The sequence below is a fragment of the Meriones unguiculatus genome, chromosome 6, assembly GCF_030254825.1.
Source record: "Meriones unguiculatus strain TT.TT164.6M chromosome 6, Bangor_MerUng_6.1, whole genome shotgun sequence".
In the NCBI taxonomy this organism is placed as follows: domain Eukaryota; kingdom Metazoa; phylum Chordata; class Mammalia; order Rodentia; family Muridae; genus Meriones; species Meriones unguiculatus.
Genome location: NC_083354.1, coordinates 125,296,721 through 125,318,802, shown reverse-complemented (window position 1 = coordinate 125,318,802; position 22,082 = coordinate 125,296,721). Strand labels below are relative to the sequence as shown.

Sequence of the window (22,082 nt, the reverse complement as noted above, 5' to 3'; positions counted from 1 at the left end):
TTTCAGTGCCATACTCTATAAGATCAAGGTGGGTGGAGGACTTCCAGAAGGGTTCTGTGGTCAGATAACTAAATTTTTGCTTTGTTCAGATATTCTCATACACTATGCTTTGAAAAGATGGTTGCACAGGAATTAGAGAACGGGGCACAATTAGATGTTTTACATATAATTAAAACAATACTGACTCATAAAAAAACTGCAGTAAGTTTACTCTAATGAATGGAATTCTGGATTTAAAATTTTTTAAATTAAGTTTATTATCCAACATAACCCTTAACTGCTACCAAATTGTGTCACTTGACATATGGAAACAGCAAATTTGAACAATGCTAGATAAAAATGTAATTATAATACCAATTTATGTACAGCAAAAGAAATTTTCAAAGGCAATTTTGCATCTATATATTTTTAATTTCCACACTGATTATAGAACCAAACCACCAAAACAGATGTACTTTCTTTAAACACAGAATTATTTTCTAGAAACATTTCACAGAATTAATCTTCCACAGAAACACTTCTAAAATGGGTTTTGCTATACAAAGTCAATACTGAGACTGAATGTTTACTATCAAGTATGAGTGGCAGCATGCTGAAATTATAAAATGAATTATACTTCATAGCATAGCTTACTTTTAATAACTTTAAAAAGGTTTCTACTAATGACACAGTTATTAAAATTTTATTATAAAATATGTTACCTAAAAGTAAAAGATTCGTTACATTTTAAATGAAAGTCATAGCACAGATTACGAAGACAAACTGCCATAAAGGCTGGGCGGGGGCTCACCCCTGTAATCCCAGCACTCGGGAGGCAGAGGCAGGTAGATCTCTGAGTTCTAGGCCAGCTAAAGCTACCCAGAGAAACCCTGTCTGGGGGGGGGGGGGGAGTAGAAAGAATTCATCATGACCTTGACCTTCAGGTCCTGATCCTCCAGTGCCAAATGCTAGGATTACGGGGATGCAGTACCACCCACACAGGGCTCATGCAGCGTTAAGAACCCGCCCCAGAACCTCCTGGGCGCTAGGCAAGCATCCTGCCTCCTGAGCTACATCCTCAGCCCTCAGGACATTGCACAATACAAAGTTTTGCTTAATGCAAGTATAAAGCATACAATGCTTTTGTGATTCAACCAACAAAATTCAATAAACGAGCTAACCCAATACCCTAAGAGTTCACTTTATTAAACCATAACTTGCATCACTAAATATGATAGCATTCTCCCCAAAACACATCTTTAATCATGTCGTCTCTATAATCAAAAAGCCTCCACAGCTTCTCACTTTATATTCAGTTAAATCTGACTCCTTAAAAATAGCATTTAATGTAATCCATAACTTGGTAACAGCTGACATCCTCTCAATTCCACTTCACCCACATTTCTCTTCAGTAAGAACGGCTGAGAAGCTGGCTGATTTAAGCACCTAGTTCAAGTCTTACCCTTTAGCTAGCATCAGAATCCCCAGGGGACTCCCTTGACAGACTGCGGAACCCCAGCCCTAGTTTCAGACACACTGGAGGGGTTTACACTTCTAAGGAGCCAACACGCCGCTGACACTCCAGTTCAGGACTAACACTATTGTCTGAACTCTGTGTGTGTGTGGTGCCGTGGACGGAAGGGATCTCAGGCCTCAGTTATACCAGGAAAGCCCAGGATCCCAGCCACAGGTCTTCTTGGGCTTTTTCCCCACTGGAAGCCTGGCACCCAGGCGCTAAGGGGCAGGCCCACTGGCATGCCTAAACTGTGACTGAAAAGCATTCTGGATGACTTCCAGACATTTAAAAGCTGAGATTGTTCACACAGAATACAGATTTCTGACATATTTCTGCATGTAAAGTTTCAACTTGAACTAATGTAGTCAAGCCTTGTCCACCAGACAAGCCCTTAATCCCAGCACTCCGGAGGTGAATGATCTCTGTGACACTGAGCCAAATCTGATCTACATAGTGTATTCCAGGTCATTGTAAGACCAAAAAAAAAAAAAAAGTCCCTAGTTCAAGTTACCAAAAGCTTTCTACCTATCCGCACTTAAAAACTGCCTTGCTTAGAGTGCGTCTGTGCGTGGATACCTTGATCCACTTCATCCCATTTTCTACGTGCTGTTAAAAAGCTCAAGCTCACTCCAGGTTCCTTTTATCCCTAGGATTTCTGAAACTCTACCTGCCCCATTCGAAAGCCTGACTTTTCAAGGTCTTCACTCATCAAAATCCCAGCAAAACTAGAAATCAAATACGTAAGACACACATTAAATACTTAACATAAATTTAATATTTATCATAAAAATTAAAATTTTATTTTCATGGAATAATACAATATTTACAAAAATCATATTTATAAAAATCTATTAAGTTATATTAAATGTAAACATGATTTTTGTTATTTTCATTCTAAATAATTTTTATTTCATTTTATTCTAAGTTTTCTGTGAAGAAAACATTTTCCAGGAAAACATTTAAAATAAATTAAGATAATTTTAATCACATGGTCAAAACACGTAATAGCGTCAATAAAAATCCCTGATCAGACAGCAGAAAAGAAAGGAAGGAGGGCAGGGTAGAGACAATTCCCTAGACTTCATAACCCAGCTGTGTGTAGAGATGTAAATCTCCTAGATTTTCATTTCTATAGACTAAATAAGGAATAAAAATGACCACTATCATTACCTCCCCTGCCCGGCCCCACCCCAACCCATTAAAACTAAGTGCCAATGCGTCCTCTGACATAAAAAGCTGTGATAACTGAAATAAATGATGGCACCCTGGACCTTGGTTTCATTTTCATTTGGAAAACTGAAGTGTTTTCCAAATATCTTCAAACCCTAAGGTCTAACACCACTCTTTCAAGAGATAAAGACAGCGGCACTGTAATGCATACAAGTTTTTTGTTACTGCTAATTTAGCAGATACCTACAATCCCAGTATTGAGAAGGCTGGGGTAGGAGAAGCTTGGATTACATACAGGCTAGCCTGGGCTACACGGTGAGATATTGTTTCCAAAAAAGAAGAAATAGGACTAGGATGTAGCTCAGCATTAAAGGTATGTGTTTACCATTCATTAGGTAACTTTCAACACGCAGCACGCACACTCTTAACACTAACTCTCAAAGTTGTAACTAACGCCGTTGAAGATTCAGGACTTTGAAATATGAATGCATTTAAACAACTGGTAAATTTTGTTTTGACACAGTATTTCACATAGCACAGGCTGACCTTGAAGCTGGTATGTAGCCAAGAATGGCTACATCTGATCTGCCTCTGCCTCTCAAGGGCTGTAATTATAGGCTTACACACCATATGTAATTCTATTTGTACTATTTTTATAATAAAAATAAAAGATCTTACATAAGGCCAATAGTTAAATATCTTAGGAAAAACTGGGGAGAGGAAATAAACTGGATTACCATGCCAACCAATCAGTAAATGTTAGTATCTAAAAATTAAATACTTAGAAAATTGTGTGAAAAAAAAATAGGTTCAAGGCCAGCCTGGTCTACAGAGCTAGTTCCTTTCCAAGACAGACAGGGTTACACAAAGAAATTCTGCCTCAAAAACCCAGAGAGAGAGAGAGAGAGAAGAAAAAGGAAAAAGGGGTCAGAAAGAAAAAGAAAATCATGTCAAAATCTTTTTTATAAGAGAGAGATTAACAACATTTTTATAGAACATGTGCTGAGCTTCGTGATACTCCAAAATTAAAATTATCAAATTGCAAGACTGAAAAACGTCTTAGATACTGCTATACTCAGGCAGATCATGCCGTAAGCGAGTCGCTTTCAGCTGCTCTACTTCAATCTTTGCTCTTAGCAGCTCCTCCTCTAGCCGCTGCCTTCTTTTCAATCCGTCCCTCTTCTCCTGAACATACAATCCAAAATTCTTTTGATTTTCTAAAATTATCTGGTGTTCCTCTTTTAACATTTGCAGGACCTGAGGGTCACATCTCAGCAGAGACCTAAAGTGTTCTCCACTGTCATGATGAAAAATACCATCTCTCCTTGGAATAGAAGATGGAGATGATGTCATTCTCATATCAACAGAAGAAAGTGATGGAGACAGGGATCCTTCCATAACATGTATGAATTCCTGCTCTTCTCTTTGCTCTAAGGTATCATTGTGTTGAGGATTTGAAAACAATGGAGGAGACAGTTTAACATCTTCTTCTTGCTTCACCTCTACAGTAATAGCAACAGGACGGTGATCCACCGTCACCTGCAGAGGACCGGTTCCAGCTTGGGCAGCCTCATCCAAGGTTGCACTAGCACATTAAAAGAAAGACACATTGTAAGCAATAAGCATACTTATAGCACGGTTTAATATTTAATATGGATAAACATTTAACTATGAATCTTTGAATAGAGGGTGGTGGCACATACCTGTAACCCCAGCACTTGGGAGGCGGGGACAGCCTGGGCTACATACCACACCCTATGTCAAAACAAACTAGGCAACCAAAAGAAAAAATGCCTTTTAACCCCAGCACTCCGGAGGCAGAGGCCCATAGATTTCTGAGTTTGAGGCCAGGTCTGTATAGTGAGTTCCAGGACAAATGATCAAAGAAACCCTCTTTTGTTTTGTTTTGGTATTTTTTGTTTGTTTGTTTGTTTGTTTTTCCTTTCCTGAGTCCCCTCTCCTCTTTGGAGGGCCTTTTTCTCTGTGTGTCTGTTTCCTCATCCCCAACAAACACCTTTCTTCAACTGCTGATTCTATCGTTGCAATCTGGGATGCTGGAGATTTCTCTGCTACCTGTTGCAGATCAAGAATGTTTTTGTCTTTTAATTCTTTAATTGGCACTGAAAAAGAACCCAATCAAGACCACCCCCACCATATTACAATTACACACTTGTGAGCTTCCATATAGGTGCTGGGAACTAAATGTGTGAGTGTGTGTGTGTGTGTGTGTGTGTGTGTGTACATATAATGTGGGTCCCCTGGCTGGAGAGATGGCTCACTGGGTAAGAGCACTGGCTGCTCTTCCAGAGGTCCCAAGTTCAATTCCTGGCAACCACATGGTGGCCCACAACCATCTATAATGACGTGGGTCCCCACAGAGACCCAAGGACACGGTCAGGTTTCCTTCTGAAAATTGTTCTCTATCCCTGTTTTTGGTTGGTTGGTTGGTTGGTTGGTTGGTTGGTTGGTTGGATTTTTTCCTTTGATGTAGGGTCTCTCTGAACATGAGGCGCAGCCACTGAGCTAAATCAGCCGGCCAATGAACTTCAGGGACCCACCTGTTTCTGATCCTCCCAACGCTGGGAAGACTACCATTTTTAGCTTTTCACATGTGTTCTAGAGATCTGGACCCAGAATGTCATGCTTTCGTGGCAGGCACTTTACTAACAGAACCATCTCCTCAGACATAAGTTTAAAAAAAAAAAAGCTTCTTTTTTTACAATTATTGTGTGTGTGCGCAGCTGAGGACACAATATATGGGAGCTTGTTCTCTCCTCCCTCCTCCCACCATGCAGGGAAGGGGCTCAAAGGCAGGGCATCAGGCTCAGCAGCTCCCCCTGTACCAACTGCGCCACCTCACTCGCCCAGAAAAGCCACTTCCATGCTCTCACAGAGACATTAACTGTCCCCATACTGCTGAGGTTCCTAGACGCTGAGTCATTTACTGTGTTCTCCTGCTTCTGTCCTCGACTCCTGTACAAACCATTAAAGCTGAGGAAGATGGTAGTCGACCGTCTGTGGGACCAACCATAAAATTATTTCACTGTTACCTCATAACTGTATTTATGCCGCTGTTATGAATCGGAAGGACACATACCGAATATGTGACCCCCAAAAGTCACCACCCACAGATTGAGAAACTCTGCTCTAGACTAAAGTCTGGAACAAGAAAAGGTTAAAACTATAAATAAAAAGTGTTTAGGGGCTGGAGAGATGGCTCAGAGGTTAAAGAGCACGTCTGCTCTTCCAGAGGTCCTGAGTTCAATTCCCAGCAACCACATGGTGACTCACAGCCATCTATGAGATCTGGTGCCCCCTTCTGGCCTGCAGGTGTACATGTAAGCAGAACACTGTATACATAATAAGTAAATAAAAATCTTTAAAAAAATTGTTTTAGATTATCTTCATAATTCTACTGCAAAGAAGTATGTAGCATATAAATATAGAAATTATACTCCCAAACAAATTAAAAATACATTAAAAATGCCTAGATTATTCATTCTATTTTGGTGAAACAGTATAAGGAATAAAACAAAGCATTAGGGAAAGTCTCAAGAAAGATAACTAAAAACTAAAAATCTAAATTTAGAGGATCAAAAAGATTACAAAATATAAACAACAATCTGCTTTTTAGAGATTAGTATAAAATTTTTTAAAAAGCATTCTAAGTTATAAAGTTACAAATACAGTAAATATTTTTAAAAATATATAACGCATGCAGTAAAATTTCCTAGTAGAGTCTAAACAAATAAATAGTAGTATTTGTGTAAAAACATAATCAAAATTATAAATTTATAATCTCAGCTAAATATATATAAGCTGAGATAAATCTATAAATATATTAAATTAATATAAGCTAGCAGAAAAATTTCAGTGTAGATACTAACATAAGTGACATATTTCTTATATCCTTCCTTTTAAAACCTAGCAGTGCTCTTTAAACAACAGATCTAGAGATGAGCTAGTTCATTTTTATAAGAAAAATATTGGTGTATCAAAAACTTGTGTGTGTGTATATGATGCATGATGGTCAAAATGTAAACACGTTACTATGTGTTCTCTGTAGTCACTGCATTTTTAAATATGCAGCTAACTAAAAATCAGTGATTATGTATCATTTTCAATCAAAATTTAATACCCAAAAGGTATACTCTTATACCACTAATACAAAAGCCATTCTTCTCCAAGCTATCTTTGAAAGAGGCAAAATTCAAAACAAGTAGGACAATACCAAACAATTTTACTGTGGAGATTATTATACATCCAACATAGAATCTCATCATTTGCCACTATCATGAAAATTTCTACCCCTGGCCCAAAGAATTAACCAGATCCTGGATTCCCAAATGGGTCGCTTTATTTATTTATTTGTTTGTTTGTTTGCTTATTTATTTATTTATTTGTTCTGTGCTACCAAGCAGAAATAAGCAGTAAAGGGTAAAAAGCTCAAAAAATAAAATAAAATAAAACAAAAAAAAAAAATCTCCTAATAAGTTACCAAAACAGATAGACTCAGCTAAAAAGCTTTCCTCTTTTATTTCTCTACTAACTTCAAAAGTTTCACAGGTAATCAGCAATTTTGCTTATATAATGCCTCTCCTGGAGCAAGAAAGCACACTGAACCTTTGTTTGAAAGGCCCTTCAACTTGCAAAGAGTTTACAGTTCGTTTAAATTACCCTAAATGATTCAGTGTAAGAATGGAGCTGCCATTTTCATCTTATGTCAAGAGTTAAATTTTAATTAGTCACAGGTAACAGCTTTTAAGAATCTTAAGCAAATAATCATACAGAACAAACTTAAACCAAAATTGTTTTCAACCCCTAACCCAGAGTACTCTTATTAAAACTGAGTTTTCTAACTTACAGAGCAGTATGAGAAAGTTTACCCCCTCCTATGACCCTCTATCAAAGTGAAACTAGATCATTTACACTTCTAGATCAATTACACTTCATTTTATTATATAATCTGAACCTCTTAATTAGGTGTTAACTTCCTTTAATGTTTCCATCTTACCAATTTCAAATACATTAGAGAAACAACAGTCTTCACATACACAACCATGTCATTAATGAGTTTGATTTTAAGTTTTGTCCAATGCATATTCAAGAAACATACACAGTAGTAATTTATAAAAAACAAAGTTTCCATTTGCTTCAAGACTACTAACATCGTACAGATTCTATATTAAAAGTCAAAAAACATATTTCAATGAAATTTAATCTTAAATGAGAATAATGCATCTCAGAAGCACGTAGTCTAATTTTAAGGCTTAAAAAGTTAGAGATATAATAAAAGTATATAATATATATGTATGAAAATGTCATAATGAAACCCAGTATTTTGTACACTGCATGCTAGTGACATCTTTAAAAGTTTATTTAGTGATGTCAGAAGCTTCATCCCATTAATTCCTCCTTAACCTTTACTTTTAGAAACTACAGGAATGAAAGAGGGAAAGACATTAAAAAGTAGTTTAAATCTAGCGTAACAGAAAAATTCCTCCTAGCTTTACTTTTTTTTTTTTAAGAAAGCAAACAAAGACAGTATTCAGGGCTCCCCTTGTGGGGTGCTTACTATGCACATCTCAGTCACAGCTAAGCCAGAGCCCCATAGACAGGAGGCGCCATCATCCCCACAGCGAAATAAAATGAGGCTTACCTTTGTGTGTGGCTCCTGTCTCTTATCAGGCAAAAGCTGGAAATCTGGGGAATCATCTCCATAACTTTCTTGGTTGGCTCGGAAATATTGCTTTTAAAGTCAGATTGGGCCTCCTTCTGCTGCAATAGCTCCTGTTTGGCATATTCTTTGAGCCTTTTGTAAAGGCTGCGTAGGCCCTGAGCTGTTCGAGGAGGGCGATCTACTCCAATTGCATTATAGTTAACTGCTATGACATCCCAACATCTATTCTTTTCCACTATTACTGAATTTTTATTAGTGTGCTCTTCGAGAATTTTCACATATGGCTTCACAAGGTTTAGCAAATCAAGCTTTTCAGACAAGGTAAAATTGGAAGATCTAGCCTTTCCTACCATTGTTCTTTTGAAATGAAGTAGGCAGCCTCTGAAACCATGCAGCCTTCAGCTCTGCTCAGCTCTTTCCACAAACAGAAAGATCAGGCTTAACTAGGCTAGCCTCATTTAGGCCCACGCCTACAGGGGAGGGCTTATTAAAATTCCTCCAGCTTAAGCTGACGCAGGTTCAGGAAAGCTGCTTAAGCCAAGCCTGACCTACATAAAGCTTCTCACAGAAGACAGGAAAGCACAAGCAAAACACACTTGTGTGTAAAGAGAGCAGCTCGAGATAGGATTTAATGCACAAAGGTCTAGAGATAAGCATAAAACACAGCTTAAAATTAGCTAATTTAGTGAGACTATCAAATTTCCACACATGCATGCCGGGCTGATGGACTGAAACAGCACTGCAGTATCACTTTAATAAAAACAAAAGAGGAACTGTTTTGTGCTATGTGTTTACAAATCTAGCAGACCGAAAGCTAGAATACACGAGGGGCGAACGTAGTGATTCCAAACAGAGCTCTAATCACTGTTTCTGAGCTGGGTGTTCTCCCTTGCAAAATCTGCATGCTGCTGGTCTGGCTGTCAATCAGGAATTGCATATCCTCTAGCTAGTTAGGTTACACCAGCTCAGACTACAGTAAAGCTAAGCTTCCTCTTCATGTCCAGTGTATAGCAGCCCCTGCAGAATTCTGTTATTCAAGGAGAAATTTTTATTGAATTCTGGATATAAAAATCAGATAAAAATATGCTTTATTATTCTACCTGTAATGTCTGTAAATATACCAGCCTGCTTTACCGTGTTTAAAAATTAATGGTGAGAAATGGCATAATCGTGTCTTGGATAAGAGTGTATAAACAAAACCATGTTTCTATTAAAGATTTTTTTGTTTATCTTAATTACACAACATGGACTATATGAAAAGAAACATCCAATCTAGCCTTTAGTTTTCATATTTAATCCTAGTTTGAACCATATAATAATCACAAAAACAAGTTTATTTTCTCATGATACATTTGTCCAAATAGGGGAATTACTTGAAGCATGTGTGAAAGACTCTAGGTGTAGCTCAGTGGTACAGCAAAGGTTCCAGGTTTAATCCCCAGCACCCCAAAACTAAAGAAATAAGTCAATAAAACCAAAACTGAACATATTTGATTCAGTCAAAGGCTGGCAAAATAGTTTACATAGTGGATATTGGGATCCATAAGCAGGCATCTCCACAGCCAGCTCCGAGGGGCCTGACAAACAGAACATCAGGCATCTGTGAGGCCACCTACGGACTACCTGAAAACCACCTGCACATGCTCTGGGTCACCTTATAAGAGAACTCGCACCACCTCCACCCTCTCTTACCACCCTGTCTCTTTCTCGCCCTACCCAGAGGTGGTCTCTGTGACCCCTTCTCCCTTCCCTTAATAAACCTCCCACACAGAACCAGTCGCATGGCGCAATTTGTGAACCCGTGTAACTTTGCTGCACAATCCTAACAATGAAGGCATCTGATGCCAACCATGATGAGCTGAGTTTGATCCCTGGGACCCACATAGTGGAAGAAGAGAACCAACTGCCAAAGACTACATATACACACATACACACACACTTAATGTTTATGAAGTAAGAGTGAGTCCATAGAGCAATTAACCAAACCTATACAAAATGTTCCTGAGCTCAGCACAAGACCCGAAGAATAGACGCCGCTTTGTAGGAAGCTGCAGTGCACAGAAACGCTACAAAGATGTCTCCTGGCGCACGAGGGCTTCCGGACTGCTGCTCTGTGCTATTCCTCATCTACAGCCCGGCCTCTGAAGTTGCTAACCTTGTTCTCATCTTTATAACAAAGAAGCAAATTTAACTTGCTGAATCCTCACTTTTTTGGCTCTTTGTTGCTGACTTGAGATAGGGTCTCCCTATATAGCACAAACTCCCAAGGTAGCCCAGACTGGCCTCCAACTCAGGATTATCCTGAGTGCTAGACAGTAAACATGTAAAATGAGATCAATGACCCTGAAAACATTCAACAATTTTTAAATGTATTACCTGTCCAAAACAAACAAACAAACAAAGAAAACAAAATTTAAAAAAGACTAAGAGCTGGGTGTGGTGGCTTACCTGCCCAGGGATGGGGAGAGCACAAGTCTAAGGCCAGAGCGGACTACATACTTGGGCTACATATAACAAGACCCTGTGTCAAGAGACAAAATGGCTAGGGAGATGGTTCAGACAATAAAGTAGTCACTCAAGCATGAAACCAGAGTTCCGTTTCCCCACCACCCATCTATGCACACCTTTAATCCCAGCAGAAGCAGACAGATCTCTACGAGTTCAAAGCCAACCTGGTCTACAGAGCTAGTTCTAGGACAGTCAGGGCTACATAGAGAAACCCCCAAACACAAAAACAAAACAAACAAAAAAGCTGGATAGGCATGGTAACCTACATGTAATCCCTAAATTTAGGAAGCAAAAACAGGGGATTCCCAGGGTAAACTGGCTAGCTAGATTAGCCCAATCTGAGAACCCGATTTAGTCGCCTTGCCTCAGTAAACAGAGATCATTGGAAGAAGGCAAGCCACGAACTCTAGCCTCCACACACATGCACACGGCCCACCCACACAGGCGCTCAGACACATGTACATATGCACATATAAAAAAAAAGAAAAAAAGATTTCTATGCATTAACATATAACAATCTTAACATGGTATATTTAAAAAGAATGCAAATTAGACATACATACAACATAATCCCTATTTGGCTGATAGTTGGGACCCAACCCCGATACCCCTAAAATACTCCATCTATTAGTCCTGTGAAATAAAAGGCAATTTCAGAATGGAACCCTGTATCTCATCCCTAATGCTACTGCACAAGGAAGACTTTCTCCCACACTCTTCATCCGCTAACTAGGCTAAAAGCCAGCACCATTATTTTCTATACCCTCCCTGTTTTCTCACTGTCAGGAACCGAGAGGATGACATAAACTCCAATGTGTCTCCACTTTAGGACCAGCCCTGATTTAAAAAAAAAAAAACAAAAAAAAAAGAGTCATCAGTCCCAGAAACTAGGTCACAGGTCACCAATTCCAGGAACAAGACCATAAAATCCCCTACCCAAGGAACAGCCTGGAGATAACTGCAAGAATGGGCAAGTATCTTGTCTCAGGAGGGGGCATCTGTGCTAGGCAGCCTCATCTCACCCTGTTGTTAAACATCTTGGCACAAGAATGCAGCCCACCGACCACCTGGACACAAGCCAATTAGGAATCAACCCTTGTAATTTCCCTGGCTCCCACCAATGCAGTTTTAGATTACCTAAGCCTTGCTAGAATCCCTCTAGTTTCCTATAAAAAGGCCTGAGAGCCTTTGTCTAGAGTCGCCATTTTGTAAAATGGTTTGACCCCTGCATGCAAGTTTTCTCGAAATTAAACACCCTTGCCAACTGCATATATGAGTGGTGGTCTCTGTGCGGTGATTTCAGACTTCACAGGAACAAAAATGAAACCATTTTGTGTGACTTGGAATAATGCAGTGCCAGCCAACAGCAGCTCAGAAGGGAGCCAACCCCAAGGCAGGCTTTGATATGCTAATGACTAGCTACAACATGGCATTGACAGGCTAATGAACCAGCCCTTAGCTGCGAACCCACCCTGACAGCACAAAACTAATGCCCAATTAGTTGGACAATACCAAAAACTAGAAACTTGGAGGTGAGCGTGTGAAGTTCTACTGTGCGCCTGCTGTGTCCCTACTGTGCTCCTGAGACGTGTGGCATCTGAAGCCTCTACACTTAGATCTGTCTGCACGGGGACTCTGAGACTGGCCACTGACAGCTGGCCACTGGTAACTGAAAGCTGAGGCAGGAGGATTACAGCAAATCCAAGGCCAGTCTGTGCTGCAAGTATGATGGTAGCAAAAAAGAAAGGAGGCGGGGGTCAAAGGCAGGCTACTGCCTGTTCCAAGTTCCTCTATATTAGGTAAAAGTAGTTTTTCAGGCTGTGCCTTCCCCTGCAAGACTCCATTTTACAAGCAGCTTTTGACTCAGTCTTAAAAATAGAAAAAACTGCATTCCTGAGAACCCTGTGGTCAAGCTCCACAAAAATAAATAAATAAGTGGCAGGTTCAGATGAAAGACAAGAAGAGACAGTCTAAAACAGAGGCTGCGTCAGGCTTGGTGCACACACTGCAGCCCCAGACACAGCTGGGTCAAGACTTCAAGGCCGGTCCAGGCCACATACTGAGATCCTGTCTCAATGTTTACACAGAAATACTGAAGCTGGAAGAAGTGGTCCACACCTTAACTCAAGGCCCTTGGGAGGCTGAGACATCAAGATCACAAGTTTGAGACCTCATGCAAAAAGAAAATTAAATTAAAAAGCAGAGGTTCAGTGCCACTTCTGTGGGGGGCGTGCAGGTCCCTGTGCTCACAAATAAGCACTAGGGGAGCAGGAATGCCAAGCACCGGGCATCTCTTCAAACAGAGATGTCAGCTGTTTCGGCCCAGGAGGCTGGCACAAAGGGCTGTGACCACAGCAGAATCCCCCAGCGCCTCATCTTGAGCTTGTTTGTCTCAGTCAACCTGAAACCCTATCTTCCCCCAGACCCTTAACTTCAGGCTGTTTTCTCAGTTAATACAGAACCTATCCTTACATGCATTTGCCCCTTACATGGGAAGAGTTTCAATGCAGTTATGTTTTAAGCTCTGTCGCACATAAGGAATTGAGTTAATTATCAACAGAAAAACTTTTTTCCAAATTGTGCTATGCTTACATATACCTAACATAAACTCCTGGAGTTTGGACCAACACTGACTACTAAGTTCAGTGTTGAACTGAACTGCCTTTGCCTTATCTTCCGCAAGCTGGCACTCTGCTGGCCTGGGCAGTCAGAGAGATCTGTGAATATTATAATTTCATTTTTCCCACACCGGTCCCACAAAAGTGGATTCAAAGTAAGTGAACAAGTCTAAACCGCTTGCGGGGAATTTTTTTGAAAGACATTTGGAGAACATGTCTTACAAACTTGTATTAACCTTCTAAGAAGGCTAATAAAAAACTACAAGAAACAGCAAAACAGTGACCCTCCACTTAGCAAATGCGTGCCACACATGCATGTCCCTCAACTGTAAATGCATCCCATTCATGACGGGAAACGAATTTCGGCTCTAATATTAAAACACCTGACACTGTAAATGAGAGATGGACCACGGTTCACTAGTCCCATAAACTCACGGGCCTTGAGACACACACCATCCTACTCACTGAAGGCCACAGAATTCCGTGAACAGCCAGTGTCTGCAAGCCAGAAGAGGACGAGACTGGCTTCTTTAACATAGCGGCTGGCAAGGAACTAAAACCTGCTTCCTGGTCACAAGCAGAAGCCATACAGCAACCCTTCAGACAGGAGTGGCCTCCGCTGGGACTCCATGCCGCAGCAGATGAGTCTCAGAGGAGCATGGTCTGTACAAGGCCCTACCTTGTACAGGTTTTGCCACTGTTGAGGCAGCATATGCTATTGAGAGTTCAAAAGAAATAAGGCGGACTTGGGTGTGACTCAGCAGAACAAGCGCCTGCCCTGAAATGCAGGTAGCCCCGGGGCTTGAACCCCACTCCGCCAGATAAACAAATCATCAAAGTTTAAAAAGGACAACACACCTAAACAGACATTTTCCCAAAAAAGAATTTAAAAGGTCAGAGAGGTTCACAAACATATGCTCGATGTCATTAATCATCAGAGAAACGCAAATAAAAAACACTGGGGTCAGCCATGATGGTACAGCTTGTAACTCTTGTGCTTGAAAGAGCATCAGTTACAGAGTCAGTCTGAGGCCAGTCTGGCCTTTATGACATCCTGTCTCAAAGGACAAAACAAACTGTGTAGGTTGAATTAGCCTAAAGATCTAATCTACAATATGAGAACTAGTTAATAAAACTACTGTATTAGGGACACTTGCTGAATAAGTAGATTTTAGTTGGTTTTGGCATAGAAATTAACTGAGATGATGAATATGTTAACTTGCTTCACTACAATTTTACTCTCTATGAGTATTCTACACCATCGAATGGCAAGGTTCAAATACAGACAATTACATGTTCTAAATTTGAATTCTATTTTAAATGTATGTACACCTGTATGTGCGGAGGTCAGAGGACCACTTTCAGGAGTCAGTCCTCCATTCCCATGGGTCCAAGGATCAAGTGGCGCACCAGGCAACCTCTACCCACGCGCCATCTTACTGGCCCTAAGTCTACTTTTCAAATCCTTTTTTAAATTGTACCTTGGGTGAAGAGCCAACCTCAGGGTGAAATGTTTCCCTATCACGTAGAAGACCTGCATTTTGTCCCAGGCCCTGGGATGTAGGAGGAGGTACTCACATAGCCCTAAAAGCCGTGTGGGTCAAGAACTAGTGACTAATCCGATGCCATCTGACTACTGCCTCTCCCCATGCTAGACTCACCTAGTGTAAAAGCTGGTGATATTCTCTAACATAACAGAAAACGCAATACTCCGATCTCAAGAGTTCCGGGGACTCCCGTGTAGCTTCAAGCACACACCTACTTCAAAATGACCTGGAAGAGTGAACAGGAGAGGCCAGTAGCTGAATAATCACAGCCCTTTTCTCAACAAGACTGATTCCAGAACAAAATTTAACAAGTATATTTGCTTGCATCCACAGCAAAAATTCCAACAGTCCCCACACAGACATCACTTTAGAAGCTTTTTTTTATCCAGAGAACTAAAAGCAAATTGGGTAGGGGAGAATTATCTTCAACTGTGCCTTTACAATACAGGTATTCCATTTCCCCTCTCGCTAGAAAATAATTCTACACACCTCCAAAATCATGAAAACTATTAACCCGCCAACCTAAAGCTTCCTAAGAGAGCCTTAAACATAAAGGATAGTCTTAGTTCTTAATTTTCTATGAGAAACAAATCGTGAAGCAACAGCAAAAAAGGTCCAAGTCAGAAAACAGTCTACACATGCTTGCCCTGTGCCACGTAAAGAGCATGGATAGTATAGTGGGGTGGAGGGGTCATGAGCACCTGAGACTGACCCCCTAGCGGTACCCGAGAAGCCCAGCGCTGCAAGCTGGAGAATCGGAGGGCTCACTAGTCAAAATGGTGGCTCCAAACTCAGTGTACAAACACTTCTCTCAAAAAATAAGGTAGAGTTGCTGGGTAGATGGCTTGGCGGTTAAGAAGACTGGATACTCTTCCAAAGGACCTGGGTTCAATTCCTAGCACCCCATATGATGGCTAACAGCTGACTGTAACCCCAGTTCCAGAGGATTCGATGCCCTCTCGAGCCTCTGTGGACACTGCACACGAGGGATTCACAGATATACCTACGGACAAAACATAATACACAGACACACACCCCCATTTATGCTCGAATAAATTTAAAAAACAATAAAAAGAAGGCAGAAAGGCTGGGAAAGGTGGTATACACCTTTAATCCCAGCACTCAGGAGACAAAGACAGGCAGATCTCAGCAAGTTCAAAGCCAAACTTGTCTACATAGCAAGATCCATGTCAGCCAGGACTACAAAATGAGACCCTGTCTCAAAAACAAAACAAAATTAGAAAAAAAGAAAGAAAACAAAAAACAAACAAACAAAGAAACTAATGGCAAGGCAACAAGATATAGCCCATAATCCTGGACTAACAGAAAAAAACCTTTACCATAAACACCATCTTAACCCATTCAAGTTGTTATAACAAAATACCACAAACTGAGTAGCTCACAAACAACAAAATTTTATTTCCTGCTATCCTGGAGACTAGAGACTCCAAAACCAAGACACTGGAATATTAAGTATCTGGAGAAGACACACTTTCTGAGGGTTGTGTGCATGGATGGCGTCCTGTGTCTTCCCATGGTGGAAGAGGCACTCTCAAAAGCCTATTTTTAACTGTTTGTGTTTCTCTTATTTTTGCCTTATGTGTATGAGTACTTGTCTGCACCTACGTATGTATGCCATGTGCATGCCCAGTGCCTGCAGAGGTCAGAGGACATCTAATGCCCTGGAATTAGAGCTACAGGGCGCTCTGAAACACCGTGCGGGTGCTGGGAACGAAGCCTGGGTCTTCTGGAGGGGCAGCCAGCTGGTGCTCTCAACCTCCGAGCCATCTCTCCAAACCCAGGCTAGCATTAGGAAGCATAGCCACAGCCAGGCATGACGGCACATGCCTGTAATCCCAGCACTGAGGGAGACAGAGGCAGGCAGATCTCTGTGAGTTCAAGGCCAGGCTGGTCTACAAAGCCAGTCCATGACAGTCAAAGCTACACAGAGAAACCCTGTTTCAAAAAAACCAAAGGGGTGAAGGGTGGGGAGGGACAAAGCCACCTTCATGAGGCTCTCCAGTTTATTTAAAAAGCATACACTGAAGATTTGAGGGTGACCAGGCATCATGCCAGCAGCTTATTTTCAACAAGTTCAGAAAAAGTATATACACACACAAGTCACACAGAAAGTACATTTCATGAATATTTACTCTAGTCTTGAATATTTAGGGGCGTGCAGATCTTGCTATATGACTCAGGCTGACCCAAAACTTTCTTCAGCCTCCCAAGGGCTAGTATTACAAGAGTGCACCACCACTTCTGACTCAAATAATCTGAAAATATGAAGAGTAAAAAATTTACATTTAAAAATACAACAAAAACACTTTTTAACTATTAAACTATCAAATATCAAAAAGCATAAGTATATAGTTACATACAGTTGAACGTCACCTGGCTGTGGTGTAACAGCCTTTAATCCCAGCACTAGGGAGGCAGAGGCAGGTGGATCTCTGAGTTCTAACAAAAAGATTTCTAAGACAAACTACTGTAAATGAGAGAAACCTCTTCAAAATGAACCGTCTGCAAGGCTGATTAACTGACTACAACTTCAGTGACTGCAGAGTTGAGTTACAAGTTATTTTAGGCTTCTTATTTTTTTCTTCTGTCCGTTTTTTTGAGACAGGGTCTTTCTACAAAGACCTGGCTATCCTAGAGCTCAGTGCATAGGCCAGGATGGCCTCTAACTCACGAAGATCCACCTGCCTCTGTTCCTGACAGCTGAGCGTAAAGGAACCACCACCATGCCCAGTTTTGTTTGTTTGTTTGTTTGTTGAGACAAGGTTTCTCTGTGTAGCCTTGGCTGTCCTGGCTTTGTAAACCAGGCTGACCTCAGAGATCCACCTGCCTCTGCTGGAATTAAAGGTGTAAGCCACCACACCCAGCCCTCCTTAGGCTACCTTCAACCCCCTCGATAAAAAAAGACTAGTTTTCACCACCAAGAAGCTAAGAAAAAACCATCAGTTAGCATCTGAGGCCTAGAGCTGAGATCTCTCCATTCTGCTGTGAACACCTACTTCATATTTCCACCAATGTATTTCTAAAGGGTCTTGACTTATGACTTTCCTTGTTCTGTTACTACAAAAACCTTCGTGAAACTGGTTCCTCAATGGAACACGGAATTTGGGGTAACCTAATTCTGTGTTCACAAGCCATGGCCACTCAAATTTGGCTCCAGAAGAAACTATCTCTTATTCCCTTTGAGGTGAAAGTTATATTTTTGCATCAAAAATAGTTAAAATAGTTAAAAATGAAATGTAGAAATAGAACACAGAATGGTCAAAATGGCGCAGCAGGTAAAGTTGCTGTGTCTTGAGTTTGATGTCTGGGCCCGCACGGCGAGAGGAGCATACCTGACTCCCACGTGTTACCCCCCGACCTGCACACACACAGACACAGACAAACAAAGAGAAGATAAAATGTTCAAACGCAGGGCACCAGCTAACGGCTACTTTCAGAACATATAGACATATAATTCAAGTATGTAAAATATCTGTAATGGCCAGCTTTTGTCAACATGACACAGGCTAGAGTGGTGGTCCTCAACCTTCTTCAATACAGTTCATCATGTTGCAATGATCCCCAAACATAAAATCATTTTTGCTGCTACTTTGTGTTATGAACCGTGATGTAAATATCTGTGTTTTCTGGTGGTCTTAGGTGAGACGTGACCCACAGGTTGAGAAATGCTGAGCTACGGTCATCTGAGGAAACCTCAGTCTTCGTGAGTCCAGCCACAGGCAAGCCTTGGGGCATTTTCTTGATTAATGACTGATGAGGAGGACCGGCCCGGTGAGGGTGGTACCATACCCTAGGCCAGTGGCCCTGGTTCTGTAAGAAAGCAGACTCAGCAAGTCACAGAGAGCAAGCCAGTTAGCAGCACTCCTCCATAGCTGCTGTTTCCGTTCCGGCCCTGACTTTCCTCAGGAATGCAGTGTGACCTGAGAGTTGTAAGATGAAATAAACATTTTCCTCCCCAAGTTGCTTTGGGTCGTTGGGGTTTTAGCACAACACTAGAAAAGTAACTAAAAGACACACACACAGAATGTGAGAGGTTACCTCTGGGAGAAAGAACCAGATGTCTAAACACAAGGGAAAGGCTTCTTACCATGCCATGTCCACACACTGTTTATTTCAAATATAGACAAGTGACTACTTACTGTATTTTTTCTCTTAAAGATCTTTTGTTACTGCTACTGTATGTGTGAGCACACATGCCACAGTGCATGCGTAGATGTCAAAGGATACCTCTGTGGAGTTGGCTGTCTCCTACCTTCATGTAGGTGTTGAGGATTGAATGCGGGTGACGGGCTTGCAGAGCAAACACCTTCACTGGCTAAGTCCTCTTACCAGTCCTATTTTCTGTGTAAATGTCATATTCAGGATAGGCAAATCCTACTGAAGGCTGAAAGTGGATAAAATGCTGTGAACCTACACAGACATGACATCATACAACACTGCTTTTGTTAAATGCCAGTCATTCAATTATGTACTTTAAAATGTTTTAGATGGTAATTTTAATATGTCCAGCACAAATACTATTTTTTGTTTGTTTGTTTTGTTTGCGAGATAGCCTTGACTGTCCTGGACTCACTTTGGAAACCAGGCTGGCCTCAAAAATCACAGAGATCCACGTGCCTCTGCCTCCCCAAATACTGGGATTACAGGTGACATCATACCCAGCCGTCACAAAATTATTAATCAAATATCAAAAGCAATTTTTAAAAAAAATCACATTAATTTGATAATGACCTCTTGCTGTACCTAAAGTGCTAACCACAACACTATCAATACAATACTAGCAGATCTGGCATGGGCTCTTCCAAGTTCAACAAGCCTTCTCCCTAATAAGAAATGTGACAGCTCAACACCTTCCCATTCTTTTGAATGGAAATATTCATTTGGTAAGACTGGCACTTATAGTCTGTCCATAAAACAGAGCTATCCAGAAGATTTAGCAAATATTTATTAATATCATTCAAAAGAAAAAAGAAAAATTCTAACATCTCTGGGGAGTTTATAAATCTTGAGAGCATGCCCAGGGACCTAATACTCACTTGAAAACTACATGTCTGATTTCTCCACTAGAGAAAGACTTCATTGCAATTTGTTTATGTTTAATCCTTCACTCTTAAGAAAAGGCTAAGAAAGACTGGACAACAGTACCAAAATTCAGTTAGACAGAAGTATTTAGTCCACTGCTCTACAGCATAGTAGTATTTCTATGACGAAATACATCACAAAAAAACAACTAAGAGAGGGGCTGCAGAGATGGCTCAGTGGTTACAATTCCCAGCACCCACATGGCAGCTCACAACTGTCTGTAACTCTAGTTTTAAGGGATCTGACACCTCCACATTAATGCACATAAAATAAAATTAAATAAATTATTAAAACTAAGAGGAGAGGGTTCCCGTGGCTCATGGTCCAGAGGATGGGTTTCATCATGACAAGAAAGGTGTGCTGGCAGCACACTGCTTGCTCACGCCTCACGGCAAAGAAAGTGGAATACTGGCATTCAGCTGGCTTTCTCGTTTTCCGTTTGTATTTAGTCTAGGACTAGCCCATGGGACTGGGATATTCCCTCCTTGCTTAAACCTGGAAAGTCACTCACTAACATACCCAGACATTATCTCCTAGGCAATTCTAAATCCAGTCAAGTTGACAATGAAGATTACTGGCATATAGCCACAACAATTGAAGGACTACAGTTCATAATACTTCATTATACATGCAGGCTGGAAACAGAAAGTAATGACAGGAGCTAAAGCACTAACTATCCTGATTTGATAAATACATACAGCACACACGCACTGGAAGATCGTGCTGTACCTCATAAATAACTATGCATTAACAAAAAAAAAAAAAAAGGAAGAAGAAAGAAAGAAAGAAAGAAAGAAAGAAAGAAAGAAAGAAAGAGGGAGGGAGGGAGGGAGGGAGGGAAAGAAAGAAAGAAAGGAAGGAAGGAAGGAAGGAAGGAAGGAAGGAAGGAAGGAAGAAAGAAAGAAAGAAAGAAAGAAAGAAAGAAAGAAAGAAAGAAAGAAAGAAAGAGCGAGCCAGTACTGGGTTGACGGCTCAACTGGAAAACTGGACTTGAGCTCAGTGTCTATAATCCATGTAGAAAAAAATCCAGGCATGGTGGAATCTGTCTGTAATCCTAGTGCTAGAAGTGGAGACAGGCAGAAGCTTGGGGCTTGCTGGCCAGCTAGCCTAGCCCTTCTGGCAAGTTCCAGTGAGACTCTGTCTCCAAAAAAAGGAAAAAAAAAAGGAAAAAGAAAGAGTAAATACTGCCTGACAAAGTACATCTTCCGGCTTCCATATGCCCATGGTCACACATGCAAGCACATAGCACAATATACACACATGCACATACACACACACACACACACAAGGCAGACCCATGGTGGCAAACTCCTGTGTTCTCAGTAGGGACAGACAAACAAGGGTACAAAAGAATTAGAATCCAAGGTTTGAAGCTAGCTGAGTATATGAGATTCTGCCTCAAAAATAAATAAATAAATTACTTTTTAAGTTTAAAGAGATGAAAATGTTAACTACCTAATTTTTATTCTTATATCTTATTAACATGTATCAAAATGTCTTAGTAGCCCATAAATTCAAATAATTAAAATAATTTTTAAAACACTCTTCATTACCTCAATTCTTCTTATACTAATCTCTTTTATTTGTTTGTTTGTTTGTTTACTTGTTTGTTTTTGGTGTGTGTGAAGCTGGAATTGAACTCAGAGCCGTGTACATATAAACCCATGTTCTGCCAGTGAACTACATTCTCGTCTTATACTATCTCTTTACAAAAATCTGTTCTAGTCCTCCGCTAGGCCTCAAAATGCTACTCCTGCTCATCACACCAAGTGTCTTTATTTACTCTTTCACTTTCTATCTTGCCTCTGTTTACCTATTCACAGAGCATATTCCTGACAATATGCTAGAGCTTCCTTACAAATTGCTATAGCTTCTGAAACTGTCTCTCAATAGCACCAAGGCACACAGACCATCACAATCTAGTGGCCTTGTCTTGCCCACCTCTTTCTCTGAGTACTCAG

General features: G+C 40.7%; 2 protein-coding genes across 2 annotated transcripts in view; both read right to left on the bottom strand.

Annotated features, from left to right (window-relative positions):
* Positions 1 to 22,082, bottom strand: part of Rad54b (RAD54 homolog B) — a 67,560-nt gene that overhangs the window by 33,078 nt on the left and 12,400 nt on the right. The gene's annotated exons all lie outside the window — the stretch shown is intronic.
* Positions 299 to 9,609, bottom strand: Fsbp (fibrinogen silencer binding protein). The gene is made up of 2 exons (XM_021661434.2): positions 8,325 to 9,609; positions 299 to 4,250 (listed from the first exon to the last, which is right to left on the bottom strand). The coding sequence occupies exons 1-2, from the start codon at positions 8,696 to 8,698 to the stop codon at positions 3,725 to 3,727; spliced, it is 900 nt and encodes a 299-aa protein (XP_021517109.1). The 5' UTR covers positions 8,699 to 9,609; the 3' UTR covers positions 299 to 3,724.

Bases quoted from the DNA above. Each gene is read 5' to 3' on its own strand.
- Fsbp (XM_021661434.2), bottom strand. From the start codon at position 8,698: ATGGTAGGAAAGGCTAGATCTTCCAATTTTACCTTGTCTGAAAAGCTT. The intron at 4,251-8,324 runs GTAAGCCTCATT...TTAATGTGCTAG, and splicing joins GACAGGAGCCACACACAAAG to TGCAACCTTGGATGAGGCTG.